This window comes from Vipera ursinii, assembly GCF_947247035.1.
Source record: "Vipera ursinii genome assembly, chromosome: 7".
Classification (NCBI taxonomy): domain Eukaryota; kingdom Metazoa; phylum Chordata; class Lepidosauria; order Squamata; family Viperidae; genus Vipera; species Vipera ursinii.
In genome coordinates, this window is record NC_139521.1 from 50,512,915 (window position 1) to 50,526,508 (window position 13,594).

Here is a 13,594-nt window from a genome sequence, read left to right on the forward strand (position 1 = left end):
CAGATGCGGGCCGCCTTAGTCTCCTCTTCCAGCCAGTCCGCGGGGGGAGGCTTGTCCGCGGAGCTCCTTCAGAGCAGCCCAGCTTCTGCCTCGATTTCCAGCGGAGCGCCCGAGGCGGTCCAAAGGTGCGTAGAGCTGGTGGCGGATTTTTCAATGACCAACTTCTTCCCCGCCAGTCTCCTTCCTGTGGCGTTGCTCGTCGGCGGCGCCGAAGCCCTCCGGTTCTCCCGCGGTTCTTTTAGAGGGGCTGGAATAAGTCCTCGGCGTCTGTCGGCTTTGCCCTGGTGAGGCGCTGTAGGGACCGGTTCTGGTCTGGACGAGAAGGCGGGCGTGCTCCTCCTGCAGCCTCTCGGAGAAGGATTAGATAGGCTGAAGTATTTTGGTCTAGCCCTGCCGCCGCCTCAGCAGCCATGGGACTGCAGCCTTTGGAGTTCAGCGATTGCTACCTGGACAGCCCTCGGTTCCGGGAAAGGATACGAGCTCACGAAGCGGAGCTGGAGAAAACCAACAAATTCATCAAAGAGCTGCTCAAGGATGGCAAGACGCTGATCGCCGCCACCAAGAGTGAGTCGAAAAGTTGGGAGAGGCGGGAACCCAAAGTATGTGCGGGACGGGGAGGGGAGAGAGTGGCTGGTTTTGGCACTAAGGCAGAACAAAATAATCGAGTTTGCGACCAGATTCCCTGGCGCACGTGTCCCGGTAATCTTTTCTTGCCCCTACAAGGTCCGGGGGCACCGAAAGCGCGATTAGCTGTTTGGATTATTTCTCCGACTCCTCCTCTTGCCTGGGCCAAAACAGCAGATGGGAGCGCAGTTTGAGAAGAGTGTTGGGTTTCTTGGATTGGGTGATTGGAGCTTAAGAGTAGAAAAGTACGGAAAGCAGGATGGTGTAAGGGGGACACTCAAAATTCACTAGCCTTCGGCGCTTTGCGCTAATGACGAAACCGATCGGCATTCCTCGATATATCTACAGCAATGCAGACCCAAATTCATACGGCTAATATAACTTAAGAAAGAGCTGCAGTTTTCCGGCTGATATGTTTGCATAATTTACATAGGATAAACGTCTTCCTGAAGTATATGCATTGAAATCCGTCTCCAAGTCGCGCTGCTTCTGAGTAGGAAAACGCTGCTTAATGTTTCCTGATATAAAACTTATTTTAGTCTGATCAGTCAATATAGCTTGACATTCCTCTTAACACTTCAGATTATATTTCGAAGCCTTTCAATTTTTTAGAAATATATGAAACACATACTTGGATTATATCTATGAATTTTAATTCAATAATTATCATTGGATGAGTTTATTATATACAATAAGAGAATTCCCATATTTGCCTTTCCTGATTGTCAGTTACAGGCCTTTGGCACCGTAATCAGAGTTTACCAGATTCATATTTGTGCACAATACGATTTTATAGCTTTATTCAGTATTTGTATTGTGTAATCATTAATTAGCTGATTTAAATATTTTCTGAGTATTTATTTAAATTCTTACTTTACTTTGCTGTAACAACCCAGATGTGTTTAATTTGGGTCTAGAAGCAGGAAACCTAATATTGTGAGGAAATTCAACAGATTATATAAATATATCTGTTCTTCATTTGTATAATTTAATGCTACTATATGAATGTCTGTATCTTGTGTACATAGACATTTGCTTTAAATAATTTAAATGAATGTGTAAATGTTCTATGTGGAAATTTTAATGTTTAATGTTCATATAGTGATTGTGATGAGGCTAATTTCTGTTTATACAGCAGATTAGATTTACTTTCAAAATACTACATAAAATGATTAATTATATAATTTTCTCTGCTGGTCTCAATAAAAGATAAAAATATTACATGCTCTCTACACTAAAATTAAAAATTAATGTATCAACCATTCTGGGTTACCCTAATGATACCTACTTTGAAACACAGTTTTCAGTTTACATTCTATTAAAGATATTTTGGAATATCTTTGTATGTATGTTTGTGTGTAATGGACCAAATAATCTGATGTTTCTATATCCTTACATTAAAAGCTGCTAATCCCAGAGTATTTGTTATGCTTGCTGGGTTTAAGAGAATAAATACAGGCTGGTTATATTTGAATATTTTGCTTAAAAGAATAAACCTTAAATATGTTTTTATCAAGTTTTGCTGGGTCTTTGGGTATTTGTGGGGCTGTAAAATGATTAAGCTATGTACCATAGGCTTGTCAATCTTATTTCTAATTGTATTCTAATTGTAGATGACTTTTTTTTATTAAACAGTCTTATTGCTTTCTTGTTCCTTCTCTTGTATTCTATAGAAACATGGGTGTATTCTTTAAAACTGGAACTTAGATTTCTCTCAGTGTATATCACAGTTCTGCAACCTGCGGCTCCGGAGCCACATGCGGCTCTTTCAGCCGTCTCCTGTGGCTCCCAGTCCTCTGCCATGTGCAGTCCAAAAAAAAAAGTGGGACTAAAAAAGTTCAACCAATCAATTCAAATATGCAGGGTAGGTGCATATCTCGCCTTGGCTCCACTCTTCAGTCAAACCCTGTTCTGCACATGCGCGCATGTACGCACATGTGCACACATTTTTTGCGGCTCCCAGTTTTTCCTTTTGTGAGGGAACTGGTTCCGAGTGGCTCTTTCACTGTTTCAGGTTGCTGACCCCTGGTCTATATGGTAACAATATTTACAATAAGTATTTCTTCTTCCCATAACCTGTTCTTTCTCCATACACAAATCCATAGATGCAAAAAGTTCCAGGTATACAAATATGCCATTTTAATGTTGTTCAACAAACCAATTTTATATTCTTTCCTTTTCTTCCAATCTTAATCTTTAATTCATTGAAATATTGTCATAGAATCTCTCTTCAGTTTTTCTTTTTCCCATCAAAGGTTTCTTCAAGACTTTAACCAATTTTTTTACAAGTCCTAAGACTTGTAAAAATCTAGGTCATTCACTTGACTTGTCATTTGTATTTCCACTTTTATCTACTCTGTCTTCCAAGCCATATTTTTAAAGTATTTCTTCAATTTCCTTATGTTCTGATTTTTCTGCAACAGGAAAACATTTCAGTTCTTTATCACGAAACTTTTCCCCTAAAATTTATTTCATCTCTTTTTCCCCAAGATGTTTTATTCTTTGTGTCTCTTTTACTTCTGCCATATCTTTTTTAACATCTTTTTTGGAAATAGTCTATTCATAATCATTGCTAACATTGTAATTGCTATTTTCTGACTCCCATCTTCAAAGATCTGGAGTATTTCAAATATCATAGCATTTTCTGTCAGTTTGCAAAATCACAAGACAGATTTTCGTCCCCTTTTTTTTCTTTCAGCCAGGAATCTTTAGTTCCAATTTCTGAAATCATAAAAAGTCATTAATTTTTGTTAGGGTAAAAGGTAAAGGTTCCCCCGCACATGCGTGCTAGTCGTTTCCAACTCTAGAGACCGGTGCTCATCTCCGTTTCAATAGCCGAATAGCCAGCGCTTGTCCGAGGACGTCTCCATGGTCATGTGGCCGGCATGACTAGACGCCAAAGGCGCACAGAATGTTGTTACCTTCCCACCGTAGTGGTCCCTATTTTTCTACTTGCATTTTTTACATGCTTTCGAACTGCTAGGTTGGCAGAAGCTGGGACGAGTAACAGGCGCGCTCACTCTGTTACGCGACACTCGGGATTTGACCCGCCAAACTGCCGACCATCTGATTGACAAGCTCACTGAGCCACCGTGTCCCTCATTTGTTAGGGTAGACTAAGCAATTTAGTTCCCACTGTTTGTATGTTGGTGTTTGTTTATTTGTTTCCAAAATTTTATAGCAAGAGTTCTAATAATTCAAATTTGTCTTCTATTTTAATTCATTTATAACTTTCTTAGATCAAAATCTTACTTAGGTTTTTGACATTCATTTCCAATTCTTTACATTCTTAAACATTCTCATCTTTTATTGAAGAGTAACGTTAAATTTACAGGTAGCTATTCAAACTTGTCATTTTGAAGTTTTCTGTGAGCTTTAAAATTATCCCAAATTGGTTTGAAAATGAGGTTAGTGAACCCAATATCCTTTAAAAGGTGCACAGTTGAAAGCGAATGCTGAAAATGGATGTCCAATTCTGCATATTAATAGGTACATATTTACATATAAAGTACTTGTCTTCACAGGTGTGTTTTATACTTTTAAGAAGTTTCTTTTATCGTTTAAATCAACTAAGAATTTTGCCTGCATAAAGCCCTTACTTAATACAGTAACTTCTCATTTAGCAATTATCTTAGTTAGCAACCATTCACAGGTCTCCCTTTTTCTTAGAAATAACTTTATTTAGCCATTATTTCGCTAAAGAACCTGTTTATTGAAATGGAACTCGGTCACTAAGCAAGAAATGGGTGTATATAGATGCTGTCCTAAATGCAAATTTAAAAGTTGTTCTACCAAAAATATTTCTAGGAGTGCTAAATTTCCCATTTATTATTGCATAATTTTTGGTTTAGTTCTTTTCCACTAGTGTTATTAACTTACCTCTGAAAACTAAATTTAAAAGTAGCTAACCAAACTTTTATATTGCTGAACTACCGGTATACAACAGATTTCTTAATTCAGTTTTCTTAGAGAAATGTCTCCACATGTTATAAGTACTGTGAATTATCTCTGGACCACAGTAGGATAGTGTCCCTTCAGTTAGGAATGCAACACTAGAAAAATCTTACATCTTTTATACTCTTAATTTAGGAAAAGCATTGTTACTAAAATGTATGTGCCAATTAACTTCCAGTGACTCTGGGCCCTTACAAATGATTTAAGACATAAAAAAATGACAATAAAAACAAAAAGAAATGAAAACAATACAGATGGCAGAAGAATAATCTAGGTGGAAGCAAAAGAAACAACCTAAATTAAAAGGAGGCCTCAGTCATTCTCACCAAAGACTTGAGTGAACAGTCTGGTCGACTAGCAAGGTTTCATTGTAAGTAATTATAGAGATGATTTTGCCTTTAAACCTTGAAGGAAAGAAAGAACCTAGTCTATGCTATGCTTATTTTGGAGATGCTTTAAAAAGCTCACATTGCCCATTTGTCCTCAGAAAAATTGAAATGGGAAATCATAAGAGACACAAACTGGATCCCAAAGGCTCATTCCACCAAATATTAAGAGTGGCCACTTCGCAGTAGGAAAATGGCTGCAGGTAACCAGAGATCTTTCACTAACTGGGAATGAAATTAAGAAATTACAGAACTGTAGACTTCTAAGGGAAGAATAGAGAGCTAAAACATCTCCAATAGCCAAGACTAAAGGACCAAGAAGTACATTGGTCCCACAGAACCTCTCTTGCAAACAGCCAAAACCAAGTGGACTCTGGGTAGTAGCACTACTACAGTTCAGAATAATGGGTCAACAGCATCAAGAGTAGGTATAGGCAATATTTTGTTTGCCAAGTTCTCTCTTAACATTTTTTGGTGGGCTGAGAAATACAAAGTGTGTGGATCTATATTACAGGTGTGAGCAGCATCAGCTGGGAGAGGAACATTAAGGTTTTCTTTGATATGTGACATATATATATTTTCCTGTGTCAAAACTTGTATTGCCAGCTTTCAGCTCTCATGATCAGAAGCTTTTCCAGATACCATAAAAAGGGATTCAAACTAGTCCAGCCTCTCTGTATTACCAGTCCCTACCTTATCTGGGTGTTTGTAGAAAGAATCAGTTTAAGCTCTTGGATGTTGACTCATCAGGCCTTGTGAAAAGGTATACCTTGTTATTTTTTTAAAAAAATCTGTAACACTGTGGTGATCTGATAGTTAAGCAAGGGTTATTGGCATCTACAGGAACATTATGGTTGGGAGCGTCTTACCATCTAGCGCCATCGCCCTACAACTAACTTATACAAAAATTATGTCTGGAAGCTCATTTATCAACATTATCAAAGGCATTTTTAATGCATTTTTGTGAGGCTAGTTTAATATTAATTTTTAATGCAGAAATGTACATTTATTTAGATGTTTAAAATATGGGCCATTCGGATAATTCATGGGGCTTTACTTGTTTACTTGTTTAACATGTTTTAACATTTGTTGTTAACCATGCTTTTAAAAGTATTTAGGACTAGCAAGAAATAATAAATACAGATAGTCCTCGACGTACAGCAATTCATTTAGTGACTGTTCAAAGTTACAACAGCATTGAAAAAGGGACTTATGACTGTTTTTCACGCAACCATTGTGGCATCCCCATGGTCACATGATCAAAATTTGGACGCTTGGCAATTAATTCATATTTATGATTGTTGCAGGGTACCAGGCTCATGTGATTACCTTTTGAAATCTTCTAACAAGCAAAGTCAGCGGAAAACTTAACAATCGTGTTACTAACTTAACAACTGCAATGATTCACTTAACAACTGAGGCAAGAAAGGTCTTAAAATGGTGGCAAAATTCACTTAACAAATGTTTCACTTCGCAATAGAAATGTTGGGCTCAGTTGTGGTTGTGAGTGGAAGATTACCTGTACAGTTGTCTTTATAAAAGTTACAGAGTAGCAGTATATGAATTATTTTGATATTCGTATTTTGTGCTTATTTTGATTTAATTTTACTCACTCTGTCATCTGATCTTTTTGGCTTCTGGTTTTATGAACTATGTTTCATTTTTAACTTAAATGAGAAATGATTTTAACATTCCACTTTAGGTGTTAGGCTGCTTTTGAAAGTTTTATACATGTATTTCATCCTGCCACCAATTATATATTTCTGCCCTGTTTTTATTCCATGAGTTTAAGGTAACCTAGGCCAGGGGCTCCCAACCTTTTGGGCACCAGGGACTGGTTCTGTGGAGAGAGCTTTTTCCACGATCCAGAGGGCTGTGGTTTCACTTGCTCAAGACAGCTCTTTTTAGACATGTTTGTATTCTTGGTTTTTTTTTTTCTGTAAACAAAGTTGCATAATTTTTTCTCAGTTTATAGTTTCTGTTGTGATCCAAGAATTTTCAATATCTTATTTTCTTCCAGACATAAAGTAACTTCATTGTTTTCCCAATTGTTTGTGGGTTTTGTTTTATTTATTTTTCAGTCTAATTTGTTCATTATCTTAAGGCTGGAAGGAAGTTTGCTTCGTCTCTTAGCCACCTCAATGTGAAGTATAGACTTTTCCAAATTTGGAAACAGTTGGGCTTGGGTTTATTTCGAGCTGTAAGGAATTCTGTGCTTTGCTTGGTTTTATTTTATTTATTTATTTATTTTATTTTAATCCCATTTATATCCCGCCCTTCTCCGAAGACTTCAGGGCAGCTTACAATCTAAAGCACAAATCGATGTGCTTAGCAATTTTCTGATAATGGATCTTTATGCCATAAGATATTTTTCCTCATTGGTGTCATTGGAGTGCTGCTTCTTCAAACTATTATACGGTAGTGCTCCAATTGGGAAAGATTTGATAAGCTGCTGAGCTTTTGTATTGTGTCACTAAATGGGTAAATCTCTTTGGAATCTCAAAAGAGTAGAATCTTAGGTGAAGTCATTCTGACATATATGTTGACACTAGATTAAGGTAATTGGTAGAGTCATACTTCCCTGCATGTCTGGAATGACTAGAAAAAGACTTTCCTAGCCTACAGTATTTGTTCAGTTTGTGTTCTGATATTCTTTGTCTTCTTTATTTTACCTTCATGTTTGTTTGATGTTTTGAGGATATTCAAGCATTAATTTGGATTTTAGAAAATACTACTTCGGTCTTTCAGATTCAGTTTAGTTCCTGTATGATTTGTGTTTTTTTTTGTTGCTTCTGTTTTACCTGTATAGTATCATAAAGAGCAAATTTAATGGCATTGAGCTTCTAAATCTCAGTGCTGAACTTTCATGCAAAATCACACTTTCATGCACATGGCCTGTGGGTTTTTTTTTCTGCATTTCATAATAATTTATGAAATATTGTATAGGAAGCTGTTTTAGAGTATTTAGCCTTCAGTCATTTATGTTCTAAAAAGTTTCTAACTTGCACATGATTGCATGAATATAGTCAGGATGCCTTAGATTATTATAGGTATACTACTTTCATGCTGGGCTAAACATATCGAAATTGACCACCATTCTCTTCTTACAGTAGCAGGATATTGCTTGTGGCATGATATGATTAAAGCGAATATACAGACTATTTGTTATCTTATGAAAAATCATCATGTGAATGTTGTGGCTTGTTGATGTTAATTAAAATTATATATCTTGAATTACTGTGGATGATAAGCTACATTATTGAATTGACACTGGTTGTCGCCTTTAGAGAGCCCTTAAAAACCATTCAACAAATAAAAGAGATGAACGAAAATATTGATTTAAGTAAAGATTATATGTGGAAGCTGATTGTGAAAGAAGCAGAAATAATTGTGTTTAAAGTGCCAAATACACTAATACAAGCTATGAAAAAGATTACTGGGTGGAATTTTATTTATTAAAATATATTAAAATTAAATTTATATAGTACCCATTAAAGCAATTCTGAGTAGTTCGCAGAATAATAAAAAGTAAAAAAAGATAATACAAAACATTTAAATAAGAAACTAAAAACCAAGAGGATGGACGACACGGAGGTGGTATCTTCTCTATCCTGCTAGCCATCCCCAGCCTATATTTATTTATAAAACACAGACATGTTTATGCTGGTTGGTAGTTTTTTTAAATAGTTTATTTTATGCTAAACTCAAAGCTGCCTAGAGTTTTCTTTGGTAAGATGGCCATCATACAAGTTTAATAAGTAAAAATAAATTAGAAATGAAGGGTGTGTCCAACAGATTCAAAGGATCATCGGTATCTCAAAATTGTTAAGCATAGCACACCTCTGAATATTAAGTTATTAACAAAATAAATCCAATTTTGTTTTAAAGTTCTTGTCCTTTTGTTCAGTTGTAGCTGCAGATCACGCATAGCTTTCATAGATTTCTCTTTTCAGTATTATATAATTATTTTGCCCAAAGCCTTTACCTGAAAATTTCAAAATTTGTAATAAAAAAAAAGTTGGTTTTTTTCCTAAGCAATTGAAATTTTTAAGTATCTTATGGTTGGCATCAGTGCTGATTGATATTGGGTTCCTGTGGCACTTTTATGCTTATTGTTTATGTTCTTTGTTTTAAAACTAATGTCCAGAAACACATTTTGTGATGTGGGCAAGTATATAAATTAAATAATATAAACAAGTAAACTTTCTGCATGGCAGGAATTACACTGTGAAGAGAATATATATAACAACTTTCTGAATAGATACCAATACATATCACATGGAAGTTTCTATAAAAGCTGTTAACAATTGTTAGTTGGCAATGGCTTAGGAAATGCTTATCTTTTTACAACCACCACTAAACAATTCAGTCAATAATTCAATCATCACTTCCTCAAAAGTTTTAGGAATTTTTGCATTACAGTTTACCCAAATTGGTGCTCCCTCTGTTTAATTTTCAATGGCTTCAGTGTAGATTAAATGTTTCTGACCTCAACAACTTAGTTTATTTTAGAACCAAGTAACCATAGTTTTAGAAAATGCCACTTAGGCAGTCAAATCAAATAAAAGCTTCTCAGACAGATGATTGATTAGCTTCTGCTTGAATAATGAATGAAAGGAACTTACCATCAGTGTAACTATTGCTATTGCTTATATTAGGTACTGAGAATTTTTTTAAAACATTCAAAATGTGCCTCCCAATAATTTAAATCCATTATTTTATACTATGTACTCTGAAACAACAAAAGCTGCTTTTCTGTGACATTAGACAAGATCCATTCCAATAACCAGATTCTTTAGCGAAATACTAGCTAAATAGAATAGAATAGAATAGAATAGAATAGAATAGAATAGAATTATTGTCATTGTGTAACTCACAACAAAATTAAGTGCTGTCCAAAGTGCACACTGCATACAAGTAAAAACCACAAATAAAAACATACATTATATACACACATCGTTCACATTTTATTCATCATTGCACTGCCCCTAATATTGCACTTCAGTGTTGCACTATACTGTGGTATTTGATATGGCTACAGTTTTGGGATAAAAACTATTTTTCAGCCTATTTGTCTTTGCTTTATTATCCTGTACTGTCTGCCAGATGGTAATAGTTCAAAAAAAGAATGTCCGGGATGGGATGAGTCTTTAAGAATATTTTGAACTTTCCTAAGACAACGGTAACTATACAGTTCGTCCCGGGCGGAGGAGAGAGCAGTCAATAATCCTCTGGGTGATGGTAATGACCCTCTGGAGCGCTTTCCTATGTGCTACTGTGCAGCAAGCAAACCACAGACAAATGCAATAAGTTAGAATGCTCTCTATGGAGCAACAGTAGAAGGTCAACAGCAGTTTTTGTTGTTTCTTGAGAAGTCTCAAGAAATAAAACCTCTGCTGGGCTTCTTAACCAATGCTATACCATGAACACTCCAGGTCAGGTCCTTCTTTATGATAACACCCAGAAACCTAAAGCTTGCCACCCGCTCCATACAGTCTCCGCTGATGATCAGGGGCTGAATGTATCTATTTCTCCTGTAATCTACTATAAGCTCCTTGGTATTAGTTGTGTTGAGAACCAAATTATTGTCTCTGCACCACAAGAGCAACCGCTCATCCTGGTAGGCAGACTCATCCCCCTTGGAGATAAGCCCCACCACTGTTGTAGCATCTGCAAATTTAACAATAATATTGCTGGGATGAGTGGGGAAGGTGTAAAGTAGGGGGTTTAACACATAGCCTTGTGGGGTATTAAGAATAAGGGCTGAAGAGATATAGTTGCCTAATCTAACCCTCTAAGAGCAGTGAGACAGGAAGTTCATAATCCAAAGGCAGATTGAATGTGAAAGTCTGAGATTGACAAGTTTAGACACTAGTGCGTATGGAAGAACTGTGTTAAATGCAGAGCTAAAATCCACAAAGAGCATCCTTACATAGGTCTCCTACTGCTCCAGATGAGTCAGAGAAGTATGGAGAGTGATGGCTATGGCATCCTTTGTGGATCTTTTTGCTCTGTATGCAAACTGGTGACTGTCAAGTGTCTATGGGAGGCAGGACACAACGTGCCGGTGGACCAATTTTTCAAAACAATGAAGACATTTCTGAGAATTTCACTGCCTCACAGCATCCTGTTGGCTTGCAAACGTTTTGTGCATAGACTGGAGGTTTCTGGGGGCTGTGATCATGGTGCCCAGAATATTTCACTCTTGATGCGCAAAAAGCATTTGCAAGCCAATCGGATGCTGGAAACGAAATCATCCCACTGTCAAAGAAACTGCAGCAGAGAGGAGACAGATCTTCACAAGGTAAGTGAGTTCGGTGCAGCAGGATGGGGGGGAAGCAATTGTGGGGAGCAGGGGGGGAATAGGCAGGGTAAGTGTTGTAGTGCCTCTGCGGTCATTCATAAGGCTGAATGACTGCCGTGGTGTTGCAACATTCGTAATTTTGGGACTGTGTCAAATACTTTGGGGGGGGGTCATGTAACAATCACTAAATGAATTGTATTCACTTAATGAAGTAGAGGAGTACCTGTATTCCCATCTTTTATTATTGTGCCCAAGGCAGTTCAGAAAACTAGGTACAATCCAGATGACTCACCAAACCAGTCAGGTCTTCAGAGCCTTTCAGAAGTCAGGCTTAGTTGAAGCCATGCCTTCCAAAACCTGAATGGTCAGCCTCTGTTAAGACAGTTGGGTAAATTTCAGTACATTTGTTACTGAAAAATTAGTTGAATAAGCAAGACATTTTTAGGGGAGAGCGTGCCCTGACAGGGAATGAAACATGCCACTTATCAGAAAGGCCATTTATCAGAATTGCATAATTTTATTTATAAGTTCTATATATAAAGAATTGGAAGCTATAAAGTAGCATAATCAGTTGGTAGTTGTTAATGGGTTTGTTTTCAGTCTCATTACATGGAGCTTGGCTACCTGACAAAAGTTTAGCAAAAGTAACTCATACGTTTTTGGCAGGGTATGGCTGACTTTGCATATACATATGTAATAAATAATATTGCAACAAATATTTTTGTCTTTCCAGTCAGCAACTTAAAGCTTTGATACCAGCATTTTTAGCTAATGCAACTGAAATATGAAATGTTAATATCAATTTTGACAGCTGTAGTTTTCAATCAAATTGGAGAAAGTTACCCAATGGAAATTATATAAGATATAAAAATGTGGGGGAAGCAGATGTTCTAGGGAAAAAGTGGTCCCACAAGTAACCCAACCTTGCGCTATGGAGGACGATAACCAGTGCTGTCAAGTGCAGGAAATCAGGAGTTCAGGCAGTTCAAATGAATATAAGGGTTTATCACATGCTAGCACTCTCTACAAGAATCTGAACCACTGATGGTCAAAACAAATTGGTGGTAGAGAAGAGCCAGCGGAATGCAAGGTGGACTGGACTTAGATCTTTTGTGGACAGAAAGAAAGTCGAGACAGATGATGCACTTTGGCTCATCCTGGTCAACTTCTACAAGTACCTTGAATTATATCAGGAAGCCTATTGGGAGCCAGTGCAGTTTGTGGAGTAGTAGCATTACATGGACATAATAAGCTATGCTCATAACTACCTGTGCCACAGCATTCTGTGCAAAATGATGATTTAGTTATGAATGGTTATATATTTCACATACTGTATTGTTAAAAGAAACCACTGTTTTTAGGTTTCAATGCCTTCCTTTATGGGCAGTTTTAATTCCTAATCATAATTGAGAAGACATTGGCTTTTGACTACCTGTGTGTGTCAGTGTTCAGTCTATTCTGTCCTGTTATTTAACAACTAATGAATGGGAGAGATAATCTTTGGTATGGGTTGGTATCAACAGTATGCTAGCAATATTCAGATCTACAGTGTGATCCTAAGCCAAATTAGCAGAGCTATGGAAATCTTGTCCCACTGCCTGCAGGCTTTCAAGATCTGAATAGGAAAAAACAAGATGAAGTTGAACTTGAGCAACATTCAGGGGCAGCTTCTGTGTTGTCTTGAAGGAGAAAGGCTACCCCAAAGGAGGAGGTTCTGAGATCCTCCTTAGTTCATGACTACCACTGGATAGGCAAGTATAGGCTGTGGCTAAGCACTGTTTGCCCAAATTTGGCTGGTGCTTCAGTTGTGGCTAGACTGAAACTTTTGCAATAGAAACTCATGACTTCACGATCACACAATCAGAATACTGCTGTTCTAAAGACCACCTGAAGTTATAATTGGTAGAAAATGTGACACAATATCCATGTGATGGCAGAGTCAACCACCAGAAGCACTTTATATCTGTGTTTAGGTCTTGCTAATAGGCTTCCAAGTGCAATTTGGAATTCTGGTTTTGACCTATAGAGCTCTTTATGTCTTAGCCTCAGGCTATCGCCAGTCATCCTCAGCTAGAACCAACGCATATGTTATATTTCTCATGGTAAAAAAGCTTGAGTATCCCACATTTTAGCAAACAACAAAGGGAAACCAAAAGATTTTTTTCTGTAATGATTTTATAAAATAGCTTCCCTTTGAATATCAGATTGAGTTCAGTATAATGTCCATCCAAAGTGAACATTAAAAATTGGATAGTTTCAGAGAACCTTTGGTAGTTGACATAATTTTGCTGGGATTGGTTGATTTTATCATAGGGTTTTCTTTACG

At 37.1% G+C, this 13,594-nt stretch overlaps 1 protein-coding gene across 1 annotated transcript in view; it reads left to right on the top strand.

The window, feature by feature from the left end:
* The first annotated feature begins 156 nt into the window (after positions 1-156).
* ARHGAP10 (Rho GTPase activating protein 10) overlaps positions 157-13,594 on the top strand; it is a 116,195-nt gene continuing 102,757 nt past the window's right edge. The window contains exon 1 of the mRNA XM_083367776.1: positions 157-564. Coding sequence (XP_083223902.1) covers positions 411-564 — 154 coding nt within the window. The 5' untranslated portion in view covers positions 157-410. The remainder of the gene's footprint in view (positions 565-13,594) is intronic.